The sequence below is a fragment of the Marmota flaviventris genome, chromosome 12 (assembly GCF_047511675.1).
Source record: "Marmota flaviventris isolate mMarFla1 chromosome 12, mMarFla1.hap1, whole genome shotgun sequence".
Classification (NCBI taxonomy): Eukaryota; Metazoa; Chordata; class Mammalia; order Rodentia; family Sciuridae; genus Marmota; species Marmota flaviventris.
Window position 1 is genome coordinate 51,402,068 of NC_092509.1, and position 23,306 is coordinate 51,425,373.

Here is a 23,306-nt window from a genome sequence, read left to right on the forward strand (position 1 = left end):
AAGACTGACTCCTGATTTTAGGACTAATGGGCACATAGTCTTTCCCATAGCTTACCACCATATTACTAAAGCCTTATTTTCAGCAATTCTTTTTTACCTTTGTTATCATGGCTGACATTCAAGAAAAAATTCAAAGGCATACTAAAAGACAGAAAATATGGCAGGGATATTAGAATTATCATACTGGGATTTTAAAACTACTAGGATTAACATGCGAAAAGCTGTGTCTGATAAAGTAAACAACAGGCAAAAACAGATGTGTAATGTAAGCCGAAAGATGGACATTCTATGAAAGAACCAAAAAGAAACACTAGAGATCAAAACAATAGCAAAAATTAAAAAATACCTTTGATAGGCTCATTAGAAGACTGCACATGGTTAGAAAAGAATCTATGAGCCAGGCACCGTGGCACATGGGAGGCTGAGATTATAGGCCAGTCTCAGCAATTTAGCAAGGCTGTAAACAAATCTAGTGAGACTCTGTCTCAAAATAAAAAATGAAAAGGGCTGGGGATGTGGCTTAAATTAGGTTATGTGCCCTTAGGTTCAATCCCTAGTACAAAAAAAAAAGAAAGAAAGAATCTATGCGTTTGAGGATATGTGAGTAGAAACTTCTTCCAAGACAGAAAAGTAAAGAGCATACCCAAGAACTGTGGCATAACTGCAGAAGTGGAACATTTATAATGGGCATGCAGAAAAAAAAAAGGGAAAAGGAGAGAAGAAATATTTGAAGTGACATTCATTGAGGATTTTCCCAAATGAATATAAGACAAAAAAAAAAAAAAAAACATGAACTCTGGAATCTCTGAAAACAGGAACAGTAAATACCACACACACACACACACACACACACACACACAGAGAGAGAGAGAGAGACACACACACACACACCTATACATCTATAGAAAATAATTACATCTGACTTTTAAGATACTCTGTAAGCAGGAGAGTAATGTGAAATATTTAGTGTTGGAGAAAAAAAAAGGAAATTAAAAACCAGTCTAGAATTCTGCACCCTGCAAAATTACTCTTCAAAAGGGCAGAAGAAATAAAACTTTTTCAAGACAAGTAAAAATTGAAGGAATTTGTTGTCAGTAGGTTTGTCTTGCAAGAAATATTAAGAGAAGTTCTTCAAAGAGAAGGAAAATCATATATGTGAGATATTTATTTTTACCTTAAAAAGAATCAAAGAAAGAAAAAGTAAAGATGAAATAACTTATTTTTCTTATTTGTAAATGATCCAACAAATAACAGACTGTTCAAAATAATATCAATGGCATCTTTGATCCTGGGTAGATGTATATGCATATTATGTATGCATATATGTAAGTAAAATAATAAAGCAATAAACAAGGGTCTAGAGGAAAGAATTAATAGCATCTTTTAACTATAAGCTATCACATTACTCATGATTTTGTTTTGTGTTATTTGAAAGTTTAGTTCAGATTAGTTGTAAATGTATATTATAAATTCTAGGGCAATCTCTAAAAATAGTTGAAAAAGGAACGAGAAGGAAAAGGAGAGAAAGAAAAAGAAGGAGAAGGAGAAAGAGGAGGAGGAGGAGGAGGAGGGGGAGGAGGAGGAGGAGGAGGAAAGGAGAAGGAAAAGAAGGAGAAAAAATTATATTTAAAATAAAATGGAATTATACAAATATGTTATTATACAAATATGTTCAGTCAAATCCATGAGAGCAGAAAAAGAGTGAGAAGACAAAAACAGGAACAAAGGGTAAGGACAATGAATAAAACCCAGTAATAAATATAGTAGATATCCAATTACATCAAAAAGCTCTTTAAATGTCAATAATCTAAATATACCAATTAAGAGAAAGAAATTGTCAGAGGGATAAAAAATAAGACCCAATTATATAGTTTATGAGAAATACACTTTAAATATATATATATGAAAGAGACAGAGAAAGTATAAAACATGTCATATTATTAATCAGAAAAAATTTTAGGGAAAAGGAAAGGAACTAGCAATTAGGATGTCAATTCTCCTGCAAAACATAACAATTTTTAATGTGTATGCACCTAATAACTCAGAGCATCAAACTACATGAGAAAAAGACTGATAGAACTTCAAGGACAAATAAATGAATCCATTTTTTATTCTAGTTGGAGACTTCACCCCTTGTTTATAAAAAAAAAAAATAAGCAGATCTAGTAGACAGAAAGTCAGTGTACACCATTGAACTCAACTGAAGAAAATGGGCATCTATAGACTACTTCATCCAATGACAGGAGAACACATTCTTATGCTCATATGGAATAGTCACCAAAATAGACTACATTCTGGGTATAAAACATACTTAAACAAATTTAAGAAAATAGGAATCATATATTGTTCACTCTGAAGATTATACAGAATTAAGCTGAAATCTATAACATAAGGATAATGGAAAATCCCAAAATATGTGGAGATTACACAACACATTTTTGAATAATGCATGTTAAAGAAATATGAAGAGAAATTAAAATATGTTTTGAACTAAATGAAAATGAAAATGTAACAAATTCATGCAATATTGAGAAATCAGTTCTTAAGAGGGAAATTTTTGGTGTTGAGTGCATATGTTAGAAGAGATAAAGATCTGAAATTAGTCAGCTAAGCTTTCAACTTGGGAAAGTAGAAAAACAAAGTAAATGAAATCCAAGTAAGGAGAAAGTTAGGAATAATAAAATGTAGAGCAGAAATAAATGAAATTGAAAACAGGAAATCAATAGAGAAAACCAACAAAAAAACAATAGCTAGTATCATGAAAATATAAATAAAATCAATAAGCCAGTCTTAGAAAAAAGATAGGGCACAAATTACTAATATCAGAAATGAAAGGGAGAAACTTTGCTTCAGATCTCAGATATGTTAAACAGATAATAAAGGGACATTATGAATAACTTTATGCCTACAAATTTGAAAACTTAGATGAAATGGACCAATTCTTTGAAAGATACCATCTACCAAAACACAAAAGAAGAAACAGACCATCTAAAAAGGCCATATCTACTAAAGAAATGGAATTAAAGACACTTCACAGAAGAAATATAACTGGTCAATAAATATATGGAAAAAAATGTTCATCATCACTAGCAATTAGAGAAATGCAAATTAAAACCACACTGAGATTCCATCTCACTCTAGTCAGATGGCAATTATAAAGAATATAAGTAACAATAATGTTGGCAAGGATTTGGTAGGATTGCAAATTGGTACAACCACTCTGGAAAGCAGTGTGGAGATTCCTCAGAAAATTTGGAATGGAACCATCATTCAACTTAGTTACTCCACTCATCAGTCTTTACTCACAGGACTTAAAATCAATATACTACAGTGATGCAGTCACATCAATGTTCATAGCAACTCAATTCACAATAGCTAAGCTATGGAACTAAGGTTCCCTTCAATAGATTAAATGAATAAAAAAAGTGGTACATATTTCAAAATGGAATATTACTTAGCCATAAAGAAGAATGGAGTTATGGCATTTGCCAGTAAATGGATGGAAGAGGAGACTATCATGCTAAGTGAAAGAAGCCAATCCCCCCCAAAAACAAATGCCTGAATATTCTCTTTGATATGCAGATGCTAACTCATAATAGGGTAGGGAGTGGAAGTTCACCGATTGGACAGGGAGGAGTTGGGGGAAGGATGGGGGATTGGGAATAGGAAAGAATAGAATGAATCTGACAAAACTTTCCTATGCTTATATATGAATACATGACCAGTGTAACTGCATCATGTACAACCACAAAAATGGGAAGTTATTCTTCATGTATATGTGATATATCAAAATACATTCTATTGTCCTGTATAATTAAAAAAAAACAAATAAAAATAAAATTGATTTTATATAAGAAAAAATTAATTGACTTTCCACAGAAAACACCAAGCTCAATGGATTCACTGATGAATTTTAACAAATGTTTAAGAGAAATTATATCTATTCCCTTCAATCTCTTACAGAGAATGGAAGCAGAAGGAATACTTCTGAACTAATTCTATAAGGCCAAGGTTACCCTAATACCCAAACCAGACAGACATTATGAGAAAATAAGGCTAACAACAAATATCTCTCCCGAACATGAAGGCAAAAAATCCTCAAAAATGGTGAATCAAATCCAAAAAGGTAGAAAAAGAATTACACATTATGACTATTACAGATGAATGTTTGTTTCCTTTGAAATTCATATTTTTAAATTCTACCTTAAGAAGGTAATTTAGATCATGAAGATAAAATACTCACCAATGGGATTAGTGCCCTTATAAAATAGAGTCCAGGGAGCTCTCAAGTTTTCTTCCTGCCAAATAAGTATACAAGGAGACAACAGCTATCTACAACTTGGAAAAGGGACTTCACCAGAACATGGCAATCTTGACACTTGGATTTTGGATTCTTAAGTTTCCAAAAACTGTGAGAAATAAGTGTTTGTTGTTTATGCCACTCATCTATAGTACTTTGTTATAGCAGCCCGAACTGACTGAGACAATGACCAGGTTGCATTTATCTCAGATACACAAAGCCAGGTCAACATTCAAAAATCAGTTAGTGTAATCCATAATGTCAATAGGTCACAAAAGAAAAATTACATGGTCATATTAATAAATGCAGAAGAAGAACTTGACAAAATCTAACACCAGGATAAAAACTCTAAGCAAGGTAGCAATAGAAGGAATATTTTCAATTTGATAAATGTCATCTACAAAGACCCTATAGCTAACTAAAATTCTACTTAATGTTAGTTAATGGCAAGAAATTAGAAACTTTCTCACAAAGACCAGGAACAAGGCAAGGATATTCCTTCTCTGCTCTCCTTTTCAACATCTATACACTCTAGTTAATGGAATAGGACAAGAAAAAATAAAAATAAAAAAGGAAAGAAAGAAAGAATACCTACTGATTGGGAAAGAAGAAATAAAACTGTTCACAAATGATATACTTCTCTATGGAGAAAATCCAAAAGCATTAACCAAAAAACTCTTAGAACTAATAATCAATTAAAGCAAGTTTGCACAATATAAAGTTAATATACAAAAGTTAGCCACTTTTTTCTGTATCACAATAAAGAATAATTGGAATTTGAAATTAAAAACACAATACTATTGACAGTAGCATTTAAAAGAACAAAATACCTAGATATAATTTAACAAAATAAATGCAAGATTTGAATGAGGAAAACTATAAAACTTTGATGAACTACATCAAATATAAATGGAGAGATATTTTGTGTTTAGAGACAGGAAAACTCAATCTCATCAAGATGTCAATTTTTAACATCCTGGTCTCTATTTTCTTTTTTGGGGGGGACTGAACTGAGGGGCACTCAGCCACTGAGCCACATCCCCAGTCCTATATTGTATTTTATTTAGAGACAGGGTCTAACAGAGTTGCTTAGAACCTCGCCATTGCGGAAGGCTAGCTTTGAAATCACGATTCTCCTGTCTCAGCCTCCTGAGCTGCTGGTATTACAGGCATGCACCACCATGCCTGTCTTGGTCTATATTTTCAATGGTATTTCAATCAAAGACCCAGTAAATTATTTTGTGGATCTCAAAAAACTTATGCTAAAGTTTATATAAAACTTATGCAAGAGACTTAGACTTCACAACACAATATTGAAGGAGAAGATCAAAGTCATAGGGCTGACATTACCTGACTTCAAGAATTACTATAGAGCTGTTGATATCAAGACTGTGGCACTGGCAAATGCATATGCAACTAGTTTGGTGAAACAGAATAGAGAACCCAGGAATAGCCCCACACAAATAGAGTCAGCTGATCTTTGACATAGAAGCAAAGGCAATTCAATGGAGCACAGATATACTTCTGACAAATGGTGCTAGAACAAGTGGACATCTAGAAGCAAGAAGAATCTAGACACAGACTTTACTCATTTCATAAAAACTAACTCTAACTGGAACATAGTTCTAAGTTTAAAATGCAAAAGTCTAAAATTCTTACAAGATAACAGAAGAACATCTAGGGGACTTGGGTATGGCAACTTTTTAGACAAAACACCAAAGTTTGGATCCATTAAAGGAATAATTGGTAAGCTGGACTTTATTAAAATAAAAACCTTCTGTTCTTTTCTTTTGTCAATAAATTATTTTTTATTTTATTTTTTAATTATATGTGATAGCAGAATGCATTATAATTCTTATTACACATATATAGCACAATTTTTCATATCTCTGGTTGTATACATAGTATATTTACACCAATTTGTGTCTTCATTCCTGTACTTTGGATAATAATGATCATTCCATCCCACCATCATTAATAACCCCATGCTCTCTCCCTTCCCCTCCAAACCCTCTGCCCTATCTAGAGTTCATCTATTCCTCCCATGCTCCCGCTCCCTGTCCCACTATGAATCAGCCTCCTTATATAAAAAAAAAATTGGCATTTGGCTTTTTGGGGATTGGTTAACTTGACTTAGCATTATCTTCTCTAACTCCATCCATTTACCTGCAAATGCCATGATTTTATTCTCTTTCATTGCTGAGTAATATTCCATTGTGTATATATGCCACATTTTTTTTTATCCGTTCATCCACTGAAGGGCATCTAGGTTGGTTCCACAGTTTAGCTATTGTGAATTGTGCTGCTATAAACATTGATGTGGCTGTGTTCCTGTAGTATGCTGTTTTTAAGTCCTTTGGGTATAGACCAAGGAGAGGGACAACTGGGTCAAATGTGGTTTCATTCCCAATTTTCCAAGAAATCTCCATACTGCTTTCTATATTGACCCACCACTTTGCAGCTCCAGCAATGTATGAGTGTGACTTTTCCCCCACATTCTTGCCAATACTTATTGTTGTTTGTCTTCATAATAGCTGCCATTCTGACTGGAGTGAGATGAAATCTCAGAGTGGTATTGATTTGCATTTCTCTAATTGCTAGTGATGATGAACATTTTTTTAATGTATTTGTTGATCTACTGAGAATTGTATCTTCAGATCCTTGGCCAATTTATTGATTGGGTTATTTATTTGTTTATTTATTTATTTATTGGTGGTTAGCTTTTTGAGTTCTTTATATACTCTAGAGATTAGTGCTCTATCTGATGTGTGAGGGCTAAAGATTTGCTCCCAAGATGTAGGCTTTCTATTCACCTCACAGATTGTTCCTTTTGTGAAGAAGAAACTGTTTTTTTAGTTCATCCCATTTATTGATTCTTGATTTTAATTCTTTGGCAAAGGAGTCTTATTAAGGAAGTTGGGGCCTAATCCCACATGATGGAGATTAGGACCTACTTTTTCTTCTGTTAGATGCAGGGTCTCTGGTTTTATTCCTAAGTTCTTGATCCATTTTGAGTTGAGTTTTGTGCATGGTGAGAGATAGGGGTTTAATTTGATTTTGTTGCATATGGATTTCCAGTTTTCCCAGCACCATTTGTTGAAGAGGCTATCTTTTCTCCAATGCATGTTCTTGGCACCTTTGTCTAATATAAGATAATTATAGTTTTGTGGGTTAGTCTCTGTGTTCTCTATTCTGTACCATTGGTCTACCAGCCTGTTTTGGTGCCAATACCATGCTGTTTTTGTTACTATTGCTCTGTAGCATAGTTTAAGATCTGGTTTTGTGATGCCACCTGCTTCACTCTACCTGCTAAGGATTGCTTTAGCTATTCTGGGTCTCTTATTTTTCCAGATGAATTTCATGATTGCTTTTTCTATTTCTATGAGGAATGTCATTGGAATTTTAATCAGAATTGCACTAAATCTGTATAGTGCTTTTGGAAGTATTGTCATTTTGATAATATTAATTCTGCCTATCCAAGAGCAAGGTAGATCTTTCCATCTTCTAAGGTCTTCTTTGAGTTCTTTCTTTAAGGTTCTGTAATTTTCATTACATAGATCTTTCACCTCTTTTGTTAAGTTGATTATTTTATTTCATTTTATTTTTGAGGCTATTGAAAATTGGGTAGTTTTCCTCATTTCCCTTTCTGACGATTTGTCACTGATATACAGAAACGTCTTTGATTTATGGGTATTGATTTTATATCCTGCTACTTTGCTGAATTCATTTACTAGTTCTAGAAGTTTTCTAGTGGAACTTTTAGGGTCTTCTAGGTATAGAATTATATCATCAGCAAATAGTGCCAATTTGAAGTCTTCTTTTTCTATGTGTATCCCTTTAATTTATTTTGTCTGTCTAATTGCTCTGGCCAGTGTTCCAAGAATTATGTTGAATAGAAGTGGTGAAAGAAGGCATCCCTCTCTTGTTTCACTTTTTAGAGGGAATGTCTTCAATTTTTCTCCATTTTTAGAATGATGTTGGCCTGGGGCTTAGCATAGATAGCCTTTATGATGTTGAGATATGTTCCTGTTATCCCTAGTTTTTGCTTTGAACATGAAGGGGTGCTGAATTTTGTCAAGTGCTTTTTCTGCATCCATTGAGATGATCATATGAGTCTTATCTTTAAGTCTATTGATGTGATAAATTATATTTATTGATTTCCGTATGTTGAACCAAACTTGCATTGCTGGGATGAATCCCACATGATCATGGTGCACAATCTTTTTGATATGTTTTTATATTCGATTTGCCAGAATTTTATTGAGAATTTTTGCATCTATGTTCATTAGAGATATTGGTCTGAAGTTTTCTTTTTATGATATGTCATTGCCTGGTTTGGGGATCAGGGTGATATTGGCCTCATAGAATGAGTTTGGAGTTGCTGCCTCTTTTTCTATTTCCTGAAATAAATTGGAGAGTATTGGTATTAGTTCTTCTTTAAAGGTCATGTAGAACTTGGCTGTGTATCCATCTGGTCCTGGGCTTTTCCTGGTTGGTAGACTTTTGGTGGCGTCTGCTATTTCATCACTTGAAATTGATCTGTTTAAATTGTGTATGTCATCCTGATTCAATTTGGGCAAATTATATGACTCTAGAAATTTGTCAATGCCTTCGATATTTTCTATTTTATTAGAGTACAAGTTTTCAAAATAATTTCTAATTATCTTCTGTATTTCTGTAGTGTCTGTTGTGATATTCCCTTTCTCACATGTATGTTAGTGATTTGAGTTTTCTCTCTCCTTCTCTTCATTAGCATGGCTAAGGGTCTGTTGATTTTATTTATTTTTTCAAAAAAACAACTTTTTGAATTTTTTGTTCTGTCAATTTTTTCAATTGTTTCTTTTGTTTCAATTTCATTGATTTCAGCTCTGATTTTAATTATTTCCTGTCTTCTGCTGTTTTTGGTGTTGATTTGTTCTTTTCCTAGGGCTTTGAGATGTAATATTAAGTCATTTATTTGTTGACTTTTTCTTCTTTTAAGGAATGAACTCTATGCAATGAGCTTTCCTCTTAGAACTGCTTTCATAGTGTCCCAAAGATTTTGATATGTTGTATCTGTGTTCTCATTCACCTGTAAAAAATTTTTAATCTCCTCCTTGATATCTTCTGCAACTCATTGTTCATTCAGTAGCATATTATTTAGTCTCCTTTTTGGTTGACTTTAGTTTGAAGTCTACTTTATTTGATATATTGATGGAAACCCCTGCTTGCTTCTGCAGTCCATGTGAGTGGTATGATTTTTCCCAACACTTCACCTTCAGTCTGTGAATGTCTTTTTCTATAAGATGAGTCTCTTAGAGGCAGCATAGTGTTGGGTTTTTTTTTTTTTTTTTTTAATCCAATTGCTAGTCTATGTCTTTTGATTGGTGAGGTTAGGCCATTAACATTCAGGGTTATTATTGAGACATGATTTGTATTCCCAGCCATTTTTGTTTATTTTTGGTATTTAACGTGACTTGGTTTCTTCTCTGATTAGATTTTCCTTTAGTGTAATCCCTCCTTCTGCTGATTTTCATCATTGTTTTTCATTTCCTCTTCTTGGAATATTTTGCTGAGGATGTTCTGTAGTGCCAGCTTTCAAGTTGTAAATTCTTTTATCTTTTGTTTATCACGGAAGGAAGGTTTTTATTTCAGCATCAGATCTAAAGCTTAGTTTTGCTAGATATAAGATTCTTGGTTGGCATCCATTTTCTTACAGAATTTGTTATATGTTGTTCCACGATCTCCTGGCTTTGAGAGCCTGGGTTGAAAAATCTGCTGAGACACAAATTGATCTCCCCCTATATTTGATCTCATTCCTCTCTCTTGCAGTTTTTAAGATTCTATCCTTATTCTGTATGCTAGGCATTTTCATCATAATGTGACTTGGTGTATATGTGTTGTGATTTTGTACATTTGGTGTCCTGTAAGCCTCTTGTATTTGGTTTTCCAATTCGTTCTTCATGCTTGGGAAATTTTCTGATATTATCTCATTGAAAGGATTGTGCATTCCTTTGGTTTGAACTCTGTGCCTTCTTCTATTCCAATAACTCTTAGATTTGGTCTTTTGATGCTGTCCCATAATTCTTGGATGTTCTGTTCGTGGTTTCTAACTTTCTCCACTGTGTGATCAACTTTATTTTCCAGATTGTATACTTTTTCTTCATTATCTGATGTTCTTTCTTCCAAGTGATCTAGTCTGTTGGTTATGCTTTCTGTTTGTTTGTTTTTTTCCCAGAGTCTCTATCTCTCTCTTGAAGTAATCTTTTGCTACCTGTATTTGCTCTCTTATCTCATTGTTGGAGTGATAAGTTTTTGCTTGTATTTGCTCATTTAGGTCATTCTTTAATTCACAGATTATTTTAATTATGAACCTTCTGAACTCCTTTTCTGACATTTCATCAACTTCACTGTCCATGGGTTCTGTTACTATAGTGTCCTGGTTTGTTTGGGGCACTTTCCTCTCTTGTCTTTTCATGTTGTCTATGTGTCTTCCTTTCTTGCAGTGTGGATCTAAAATATTACAGTTTCTTCCCTATATTCTTGTAGTAGATGTGCAGATTGTCTGTACCTCACCTTGATGTTGGGCTTCCAGACCCTGCTGTTGTCCCTCAAGGAATGCTACTGCATCCTGAACCTGGGTCTTGCTTAAGTTGGAGTGGGTGGATCTGGGCCACTGGCTTGACCTCCTGTGGTAGTTTGCTGGTAGGAAGGGGCGGTCCTGTGCCAGAGGCTAGGCTCTGGCAGGCCTACGAGAGCCTGGATCCCATGGGCTGGAGTGGGTGGTCTGGGCTGGATCTGGGCTCCCATGGGTAGTCCACTGGTCAGAAGGGGTGGTCCTGCACCAGAGTGTCTGCCCCTCCAGGAAAGGGCTGTCAATAAATTATTATAACATTTATTTAAATAAAATAAACTTGGAAATCTTGTGAGATGAAAGACAGAGAGGTTTCCTTTTCAAAGTCATCATGTATTTAAATTACCATTTACACTGTTAGCAGTTCAGAGTCAGACAACAGAATGAGAGAATTAAATTAGAAATGTAAAACCATTGAAAATATATTATAATAACAGTAATGAACAAACACCTGGTAACACTTGTAATGTGACTTATGATTGACATGAAAAAAAAAACTTGCTTTTTGAAAGATGCTGTCAAGAGAATGAGAAGAAATGCCACTAACTGGGAAAAAATATTTGCAAATAACATATCTGATAAAGAACTGCTAAGCAAAATACACAAAGAACTTTAAAAATTGAACTTATTGTACCTTTTCTATATAAACAGTGAATGTTGAAATTTAATTAAGTCCTAGGTAGATGACTTGGCTTCTTTACCCCTTCATACTAAGTATAAAGCAGTATTAAGAAAAAATGGAAATTGTCATTTATACCCTTAACAAAATACAATGATTCCTTCTAGATCCTTTTGAGCTATTTAACAGCATTCACAAAAAAAAAGGAAAAGAAAAAATAGCATTTGCACATCTTTAAGGCAGAATTTCCTTAAATTACAAGATTTTAATTTAAATAATGGAATAACCATTAGCTATTTAATGGAAGAACAGATATCATATCTCTAAGATGATTGACTACCTCAGATTTTTGGAAAATTGTACATTTTATACTCATTTAGAAAAAGCTGAAAATGTTTATGTTGGTATATAATATATTGCACTGAGAGATGAATTAAAAAATTTTCACAGTAAGTTAAAAATAGTTTCATTTCTTGACACCAAATCTGATTCCACAAATGTCATTTATATGGCATAATTAATTACAGAGTTTCAGTAATGTAATTAACTGCTAATGATTAACATGATGACATTTTAAAGAAGTGCATTTCTGAAACATTTAATTAAGAAATAGATGCAACTTTATATTCAGTTTGATTTTATACTCTGAGGGCAATTCATGAAACATTTATAACCAAACCATTTGTTTGGTTATAGAGAAGCATTGTGAAAACATACAAGTACTATGTGACCTCGGGTCCTATAAAAGACATACCTTCTACTTCAACATCTAGATCATTTTCATTTCGAAGTGACTCTAACAAACAGCAATGATTTTACCAGTACAAATGTTTCCAGAACATATTTAGCAGGACAATTGCAATAGGTAATGTGGCAACTAGTAATGGATACTGGTCCTGTAGTTTAGCCTTTAATCCAGAAACATACCAATTAATAATAAATAATTAATAAATATACTTAAGTCATGACCTTTGCCTCTGAGTGCTTAAAATCTAAGTGTGAAAACAAGAAATACAGACATAAAATCAGTGGTATGCTGAAATCAGGGTGTGTCAGCATATGAGAGCTGATTGCCAAGCCTGTTGTCAATCACTGCCATTAACAAAAATTAAATTTATAAATAAAAAATTTATTTATATTAAAAATATAGGCAGTAAATATCCTAAACCCATCATTTCACACCTATTTTACTTTAATTTACTATTATTTATCTTCTTGAGGTTTTTGTATCCTCCAGAACATAGAAATCCTGCCTAATGGTGTATAGCTATGTATCTTTTCCCAAAATAATGTTCAAAGATGTCAAATTGGCCAATAGGAATAAATAACCCATGGAAAATAGCAAACACACCAGAGATGGTGGTGCACACCTGTAATCCTAACTTCTTGGAGGCTGAGGCAGGAGGATTACAAGTTGGAGGCCAGCCTCGGCAACTTAGTGACACCCTGTCTCAAAGTAAAAATTTTTAAAAGGATCAAGGACTGATTTAAGCATACTACTGATTTTATGTCTGTATTTCTTGTTTTCCCACTTAGATTTTAAGTACTCAGAGGCAAAGGTCATATGAACTAGTTATTTGTTATTAATTGATATGTTTCTGGATTAAAGGCTAATATAGCTCAGTGCTTACCTCGCATGTGTGAGGCTCTGGGATCAGCCCCCAGTACCACAAAACAAACAAACAAACAAACAGAAGGCAATGACCCTTTCCCCTCCTTGGCCCACGATGAATATGAAACATTTACTAGCACGCTATCACATAGGATAATAATTAACAATGGAAATCATTGTGTTAAAGGCCAACTGAATTGTTTATGCTTATAGGCATGGAATAAATTCAGAAAAGGTGGTGATAAGTGATAGCCCTCTGGCAAGTTCAAAAAGATAACAATGAGTTTTACAGAAGGTACAAAAAAAGTAAAGTTGGCAATGATTTCATTAACAAGAAAAACTATAGCAGCCACAATAAACATGCCAAGTCTGAATTTCGATGGGTGAAATGGCTAATTTCTTCTTTCTTCAAGTATCTTTATATTGATGTGTTAGTTGCCTAGTATCAATGCAGACATTTTAAAATAGAAATAAAAGGATTAGTCCAACAACATTGGCAGGTACTAACTCACAGCACCTGGAACTAATCTCTTCAGAAATTTCCAGTATCCCTGAGACTCTGTTCCTTACCTTTAGAGTTCTTGAATGCTCTAATTCCCACTAAACCTCCCAATGATCTCATTGAGGTGTCTCTTGATACTTGGTTCTCTCAATTGCATGCATCTCGTCAGTCTTCTCCTTGACCTTTCTCTCTTTCCTCCTTACTCACCTGTACCCAAGGCTTATCATCTGAGCTTCATGTCAGCATTCTTCGTTGCCCTCAGTCTCTGTCTGCCTACTTACCAGCCAGAAACACCTCAATCCCTCTGCTGAGCAGAGCCTGAATTACACTCCTTTTACACACTTGGTTTATTTGCTCTTCCATGCCCCTCAGTAACTATTCCAGACTTCACCTCCTTCCATTCCCCACTGAAGTCTTCTCACTGTCCTGTATGACACAAAACCTTGAGATCCCAAGAGGAATTCTCCAACACACCCTACCTTTCAAAATCATGTCTGGTCACCCCTATCTTTACTGTTTTGTTTTTGTTCAGAGGTTGAGGTATGAAAACTTTCCATTGGTAACCTTGTGTTCAACTCTTTGCTCTATCCGTTTTTTCCCACTCTATTTATTTTCAACCTATATTGCTTCTTAAGTCTCTTCAGATCTGAGTAATTCTTTCCTTGGTCTACAATATCATCCTCCCAATGACTATGCTATGCCTTTTCTTCCCTTTTAACTTTTGGAAAGGACTCTGCATTAATTGCCTCCCCTTCCTTGATCTTGCTCATTTCCTCCATAATCCTTCCTAACACAGCTTCTCCCCATCTTTTTCTGTGGACAAGTTTGGCTTGGGGCATTCGGTATTACTCATCTCACTCAGGCAGACACTTTTCTCCTGGCTTCTGCAAAGGCAGATTTTCTCCTACTATCTTACTGTTTATTCTTTTTCCTTCTGATTCTTCTTTTTGTGTCTGTCCTAAATAGTGGCATTTTCAGGAGTTCTTTCCATACTCAACATTTTGTCTCAGTTTCTATGCTCTTCTTGGGTGATGTACCTCTTCTCCAACACACCAATATCCATACATTGGTGAAACCCAAGCTCTCTTGAAGTTTGAATGTAAGTATACCTGTTCACCATGTCCACCTGGATATCTCATAGCCTCTCAAATTCACATGACCATATTTGAAATTGACTTCCCCTATCTCTCAATACATACATACAACAGCATATTATATTTTGTTTGGTGACAGCATGATCTATCTATCACCCCAGCCAGAAATTTGGTGATCTCACATGACTCTTCACTCTCAACTCCCACAAACCATGGATCACCAATTTGTCTACATTGCTTCATAAACACTCATTGAATAGGTCTTATCTTCTTTATCTCTATGCTTCCCACTCTCCAGTCTCTTACCTCCAATTGGTCTCTTGCTTCAGGTGTTTTAAAAAATATTTATTTATTTTTAGTTTTAGGTGGACACAATATCTTTATTTTTTATGTGGTGCTGAGGATCAAACCCAGTGCCTCGCACATGCCAGGCAAGCACGCTACCATTTGAGCCACATCCCCAGCCCTCTTGCTTCAGTTTTATTGCTGTCAAAACTGTTGTCAAATTTTAGCATGTTTCTCTGAAGATGACATGGAGCTGTCTCAACATCTTTCACTTATCTCTATCCTCTGCAAAGAGCATATCTGTGGTTTGTCTCCTGTAAACCCCGCCCCCCAATCTTATCTCTCAGTCTCTTGAAATTAGTTACTTAGATCTCTGAGCTTGTTACTGCTTCCTGGATACCCCATGATGGGACTTTGTATATGTTTGGGACCTGACACAGTCTCTTACCCTCTTTTTCCTTTTCCCCCACCTCAACGACTGATTAAGGATCAGATAACATCTGTTCCAGGGAATTATTCTGACCTTTCTATAGCTTCTCCCTTTCAAGACTAGGTAAGATACCCTTTACCTAGTCATGCCTCAATTTTTGTATTTATTGCAAGTTAATTATGTTTTAGGGTGTGTCGCTACAAGGTACTAAATTTAGTGATGCATCCAACATTCTCTTTCTGATTGTTTCATAATTTGAACGAGTCTACATAGATGACTCCCAAATAAATTCTAGAGCAAGAATCTGAATATTCATTGTTTGAGAAAATTCATATTGATGAGTTACTGTGTTTGAGGAACCACACTAGGTGCTGGGAATTTAAAGATGAGTAAGATGAGGTCTTTGATCTTAATGCCTAACGAGAGAGAAAACTAATAAATGATTCCCACAAAGGGTGATAGTGCCTTGATGGAGATGTAAGAGAGGACTGTGGGAGCAGAAGAGAATGCCAAGAGCATCTTCAGGTAGGCTGTGGGGGGAGAAAAATCAGGGAAGGCTTCCTGAAAGAGTTGTCACACATGCTGAGTATTAGAGAATTGGTAAGAGTTATCTAGGCAAAGCAATTAAATGGCAGTGGAGTAGATGAATAGACACACTAATGAAATGGCAGTTGCAAAGTATGGAAGTAAAAAAGAAGAAGGTGAGTTCTGGAAATTGTCAATGGTTGATGTGATTGGAGCACTGGGAGAAGAAGAGTAGGGGAAGATGATAAGGCGAGACAAACCAGTCTCGAAAATATCAGGCTAAAGAGTTGGAATCTAAAACCAAAAGCTATAGGAAGCCATTAAATACTTTAAATGGGGGAGGTGATAATGTATGTTTTTTAATAGCTCATCCTAGCATCAAGGTTGAAAAAAATGGATTGGGAAAAGAGAGATAAAAACGAGGGAGAACAATTAGTGACTCTATGGTATACTTCAGAAGACAAATGATGAGGACTTTAACTTAACCAGTGGAAATAAGGATGAAAAAAGACCAGATTCTTGCAAAATTTATAAGAATTGTAACCCACTGGATGAGAAGAATTAGTTACCTACTGGATGAAAGGAAACTGCCTCATTTTTTTTGTTGTTCTCAACAATATTGATTGCATATTTATGAAAGACCAGAAACTAACTATTCCAAGTAGGGATATAACGGTGCCAAAAAGACACTAAATGTGTTCTCATGGAGCTCATGTTCTAGTGGGAAGCAGATAATAAACTAACAAATAAATAACACAAATTTAGGTGATTGCATGATGGAATTGAATGAGAATGGAGAGACATTGGAGACAATATTTGAAGTTGGAAGGCAGGAGAAACTGCTCTGAAGAAATAAAGTTGTAAGTAGAGATAGCATGAGAAGATAGACTCATGCAAAAACCCAGAGGAAAATGTCCATGCCTCAGGTGACTGCCAGGCTTCTGACTGGGAGGACTGTTTACATGGTACTTTTTACCAATATATAATATGAGTGAAGGAGTAAATCGGTGAGATGTGAATTCTAATGTCATTTCTGCCATATAGGTGTTGGGCACGTGGTCTTGGGCACATTACTTGAGTTACTCGAACCTTACTACCCTCATTTATAACTGGAAATAGTCTTAACTTTCTTATCTCACATCTGTGGTGCTCAAATAAGCTGAGATGGGTGATAGTGCTTTGAAAAGCATAAAATGCTGTAACAATTGAAAGTATTATTGTTTGCTTAAGTTGTCTAAGCCTTTTCATGAAGAAAAGAATTTTAAAAAAAACCTTTGAACTCCATGTGCTGACACAGTCCATGAGAATAATAAATACTCAACACGGGAGGAAAAGGAAAGAACTCTCTGTTTTCCTTTGGAAACAAGTGATGATGGTTTCCATAGTCCCCTTTTTCAAGCGTTAGTATCTGTCAATCAGGTTGTGAATTTTTGTATTAAGTTTTAAATGAGATAGCAACCTTTTTTAAAAATTAGTTAGAAATTTATATACATTTTAATCTCCCCTTTAATTACCTTCTCTTTTTGTATGGAAAATATGCCCTTCAACTAATGTGATTCTAGGCAAATCTAATTCATGGAGGGGTAGCTCAAGAGCAGAGTTGAGTTAATCATACTCTCACACTATTCCTATCTTATTTTACTCCTTTTTATTGTTTACTCCATTTCATTCGTACACGGGGCAGAGAGAGGAGTAACAGCCATTCTATTGGGTTTAATGCATCTTTTTATATGTTTATATGTTTCCTTCAAAGTGCATGTTTGAATGTATTTTTAATTTGTAATGGTGTCGTAGGGCATTTAAATTCTTACTATTCATAGTATTCTATATATTTACTATTTAGTAGTTATGAACAATTAAAGTATCTAGAAGGTTTTAATTTTCTAACAAACCAGTATATTCTAGTCTTTGCTCCAAAAGAGCATCTATTTTGCAATAGTTTGGAGTCTGTCTTTGAAACCAATTCTAAGCTTCCTAGTATTTACCCTATCTCTTGGAATTTGTTGGTGACATAAGCAGCTGAGAGTCAGGAAACTGTGAGATAAAAATACTCAGACAACCTCAGCATACAGTGATCATTGATCTGATCAGCCGGATTCTGTCTGAGCTTTTCAATGACTTCCTCACTTAGATCACTCTTTCTAAATGTAGAAACTGAAGTGGTTTGTTGAGTGTTCAGCATAATCATGTTTTCCTGAACTGCCATGGCCACTGGAGAGTCATCAAAGTAGAATAAGAGTTGGGTTGCTTCCCTCTCCAGATTCAACATGTTCCTATTTCTGCAGTTTCCTATAATGAGTTTCAAGTTGAGCCAGATTAAACTGCATTTATACAAATACATAATTGGCCAGCTGTTAAAATCGAAGCCAGCACAACTCCCAAAAAGGCAGAAAAAAAATTCTCTCAAAAAACAATTTCCATTTCAGAAGCGATTACCATTCTGGTTATAATTTTGCATGGAAATTTCAGAAATGGAGTTTTGTACCAGAAAGAAAATGAACATCTGCAATTAATTATACTATATGGAACACATTGGCCTGTTGTAACACATAAGTTGAACTTTTTACCCTTTGATAGCTTGACCGTTTCTGAGAGATGAGCAACTAACCACTCAGCACTACTTTTCATTAGTCAGCCAACTCAGAGTCAGCTTATGTTGGAAAGACATAGTGTCCTTCCATAGGACTGCTGTGGAGCTAGACAGAACTGGCATCTGTCCCAGCATTCACTAGTTCTGTGACCACTAAATACATTACCATAACCTCTTCTTTAGCCCAAGCTTTCCCATTTGTGAAGTTAATTTGGGTTAACTCACATAAAGTGCCTGGTTTAATGCATGGCACAGTCAGAGCTTATTTGTTCATTTCTTTTTCTTGTTCCCCTAAGAACTAAAAAATATGCTGAAAGCATTAGGGGCAAAAAAAAATGTCATAATACTGAGGAGATGAGATGGAGCTATTATAAGTCTGCACTTGCATCTCAGGCCCAGATTAGAAAATCCTGTCCTAAGGGCCAAATCCAATAAGCCACCAGTTTCTATAACATCAGTAAACTAAAAATGGTGTAACAAATATTTGAGGTAAATACACTTTAAAAGACGTTTATTTGGGCTCACAATTTTGGAAGTTTCAGTCTACGGTCAGTTGACCATGGAGAGGCAGCGCCATGATAGTGAGAGCTTATAATGGAACAAACTGTTCACCTCATGGCACCTAGGAAGCAAAGAGAAGAAGAGGATGGGGATGGGTTTCTCCAAACCCCTTCAATCACACACCCCCATGACCAAAAGACCTCCCATGAGGCTCCAACTCTTAAAGGTTTCACCACTTCCCAATTGCACCAAGAGCTGGGGCCCAAACCCATGCCACGTGGACGTCTGCATGGAGTAAGTAGATCCTGTAGATCAGTAATGATTCAATCATTATTTACATTTTCTGTGAGCAAATGGATTTACAAACCATTTAATAATGAGTATGTTAAATAGAATTTATAAGTTGAAATTAGCTTTATAAAGAAAAATGTAGATATCTTATATCTGTTTGTTTTCCAGGCCTGTCAGAGAGTTTGCTATGCCAAGAGGAGCAAATACATTTTGCTACTGTGTAAAAGCAAATGTGGTTGTCACTGGAGGTAAGAGGACAGTTCCCATCATAAAGAGATTTTCTGCCTTGCAAAGAGTGCTCTCCTATTTTACTGCTGGGAATAACCTTTTAGGGAATTTATAAAATTTTATGAAGTCAAATCTGTATGTCGCATTCTGTGTGGCTTCTTGACTTGGGGACACACTTAGAAAAGCTTTCCTCAGCCTAGGAATCGGTGAAACAAGATTTTCTAGAGTTTATTTTAACTTGCTTTTATTATTTGGCTTTATGGTTTTACTTTTAGAGCTTTAATCCATGTAAAAACCTATTTTTACAAATGAGAGCATGAGTTCCTAAATTTTAAAGCTTCCTAAAATATAACAAAGCTTGTATCTTTATTTGCGTATTTTGGGGGGGATAAAGCCAAATTTGTCAAATTCTTAAAAGGATTCCATGACCAAAAAGGTCAAGAGCTAATGACTTTGAGTTAACAGAGAAGAGGACCAAGTTTAGAACCTTGAATACCAACTATCTAGGGGCAAGTAAGGTAGAAGATGGGAAACAAGGTCATCTTCTGAGAGGGGAAAGATGACATCGTGAGAAGTTTTAGGGGAAAGATAGAGGACCAAAACACTCTTTTTTTTTTTTCAGGGATTAAACCCATGGGTGCTCACCCACTGAGTCACATCCTCAGCCCTTTTCATTTTTTATGTTTGAGACAGGGTCTCACTGAGTTGCTTAGTGTGTCACTTTTACTGAGTCTGGCTTTGAATTTGTAATCCTCCTGCCTCAGCCTCACAAGTGACTGGGATTACAGGTGTACGCCACCACGCCCAACCTGAAACACTTTTTGAGATGCAAACTCCTCCTCTATAACACTGACTTTTTATTTTACTGCACTTTGGAGTCAGATTGTCTAGGTACGAATTCACTGGCAAGCAGTGTGGTGGGCAGATTATTTATTTCCCTAAAATTTCAATCTCATCTGTAAGTAGAGTTGATTGTAGTATCTGCTCAAAAGAATTCAAGTAATTTAAATAAAGTACTTAGTACCGTGTCTTCTGCACAATAAGTGCTCAATGTATGTTTGCTAATAATATCAATGGTAAGAAAAAACATATCATGTAGTGTTTGAGATTAATTGAGCTAATACATGCCTGGCACGTAGTAAGGTCTCAATAAATATCCATTCGGTCCACTTATAATACATAGGCAAAATTACTTTGGCAGATGTGTGAAGATTTTGTTGGAATAAAGAAATCTGAGGTTGTGTTTAGAAGGCTGTTACCGCTGTCATGAATGAGATGGAGAGGGTCTAAATTATCATAGGTATCATGGAAAAAGAAAAGAAAAAGCAAATTTCAAGGACATTGGAAGTGGGGCTAGGGGTGTAGCTTAGTGGTAAAGTGCATGCTTAACATGAGTAAGACCCTAGGTTCAACCCTTCCCCCCCCCAAAAAAAAAAACAAGCAAAACAAAATAAAAAATCCAAAACAAAGCAAAAAAATTGGAAATGAATGATTCATAAGGCAATTCATGCAGAATGATATTGTAGATTAGAAAAAAAAGATCAGCCAACTACAATTTTGTAAGGTGGGAAATGGAAAAACATCATTGTGTTCATAGTGACACAGATATGAGGAAGAAGATGCTTAGGTGGATTTTCCATCTAAGCAAACAAAAGCTCAATTTTTGAACCTAAAGTTCAAATGTTAATTAAACACCCAAGAGGACATTCCTTCTGTTGATGGGAAAAGATCTAGTTAGAGAGGAAGGGTATTGGGGATCCCAGACTGCCTTCAGGAGGGGGAAGACTAACGCGCATTATAGGTAAGGAGACTTATAGGTAAGATGCAAGTGAGCAAAGCAGAAATATAAACAAACATACATCAAGAAAATGTCCTGTATTGCAAAACCAAAGTTTAAAAAGAGTAAGAATAGAAAATTTTTAAAAACCTCTTTCCTTAAAAAATAAAATAAAATTTAGTAAATATATCATTTGCCTAAAGACATTAGAGCAAAAATACCCATTAAAAGAACCAAGATGTTAAATGAGTGAGTGCTATTGGCCCCTACCAGGTAAGATACCTTCAATTTTTATTCCCAAATACTCACGGCAGGCAATGCCTGGATTCTCCTTAGAGTCAGCTGCCTCACCCTAAAGTGCCTATTTTGCAAACTATAAAGTGTAAAGATAGCTAAGCTCCTACTTCAGAATAGGTATATCTATCTGAGATATACCCTGAGAGCACAAAGCTAATTTTTTAAGTATACTATGTATTCGAAGTTAATACTTAAATTATTGTTTTGTTTTCTTGAGTGAAAGCAATAACTATTTATTAGAATAATACTTAATTAACAAACTGGGTCCCAGATTTTTCAAAATATATTTTTAGTTTACCTTCCTAAGAACAGGCAGTTCTTGGAAAATTGTAACCATAGTATTTTAGGTCAGGAGGATCTCTGAAAGCATGTAGTTCAATTTCCTCATTGAGGAAAATATAAGCAACAGGGAGAGATTAAATATTGAAAATTAAACAGTTTATTAGTAGCCAGGCTATGACTAAACTTAAGAATAAGTTTATAACTAAATTTCTAATACATTGTTTTTATTTGTTTTGCTATCCAAAAGAATGCTATATTATTTTTATAATTATAATTTAACTATAAGTTAATTTCAAGTAAGTATTGTAGAAGGCCTAAAGTTGAGCACAAATTTAAGTATTAAGTTCGAATGCATAGTATACTTGAAAAAAAAAATTTGCTTTGTGCTCTCAGGGGAGATATACTTACCCCTGAAGTAGGAGTTTAGCTGTCTTTACACTTAATTGTCATAGGAAAGCAAGGAGCCGAAACTCTAAGTTCTTGTGCTCTAGTGAAAGAAGATTTAAACTCAGACACCAAAAGTCATGCAGGAGAACTTTATTAGAAGTGAAAGTGAGGTAAAAATAAAATAAGATAAAAGTGAGGCTTAAATAAAAAGCACTTTCAAGGGAGAGAGTAGACTGTCTCCAAGCAGAGAACAACAAAGAAGAAAATGCTAATTTTCTTTTTTCCCCAATTTTATTACTGTTTGATGTTCACCAGAACTGGGGACCACCTTCTGTACTCTTCGCCAATTAGATATTCAACTCCTTCACATCGGGCAGTGGAGTTTTTTACCTTAGTTGGTCCTCTCTGGAACTGTCATGGTGGCCATACTATTTAGGGGGGCTTCATCTACAAGTCAATCCCATGTTAATATGGTCATTGGGGTCAATTGCTGGTCAGAAGTTACCTTAATGCACCTAAACTACTAAAAAAATCTTCCTTCCCAGATAAATAGAGACACCTTTAGCCATAATTCCTAACTTCATGTCAATATCAACGGACCCTATCAAGAGTTAATCCCATTAATCCTTTTCTTTTGACATATTTCCCAATTAGCTCCTTTTGCTTCTGTTTCCTTTCTACAAATTAACTGTCACACTTTCTTGTTTACTTTGGACATAGTTTAAAGAAGAACCTAAAGTAATTTAAAAGAACACTTGTGACCTTGCGTGCACTTCACTGCTCATTGCTAATTATTACCCAACAAGATGTATGATCTATCATGGGTAATGGAAATGGACACATTTCCTGGCCTGGACTACAAGACAAAGTAGTAGTGGGTGCCCCCAAGAGATGAAAGAAGGATTGATTGCACAGCGTGGTGGAAATGGAGCACCAAACATGACTGAATCAGTCAGCTTTCTATCACTGTGAC

General features: G+C 35.1%; 1 protein-coding gene across 1 annotated transcript in view; it reads left to right on the plus strand.

The window, feature by feature from the left end:
- Positions 1 to 23,306, plus strand: part of Wdr64 (WD repeat domain 64) — a 128,139-nt gene that overhangs the window by 36,952 nt on the left and 67,881 nt on the right. Inside the window, exon 9 of the mRNA XM_027928668.2 lies at positions 19,531 to 19,610. Within this exon, the coding sequence (XP_027784469.2) occupies positions 19,531 to 19,610 (80 nt within the window). The remainder of the gene's footprint in view (positions 1 to 19,530; positions 19,611 to 23,306) is intronic.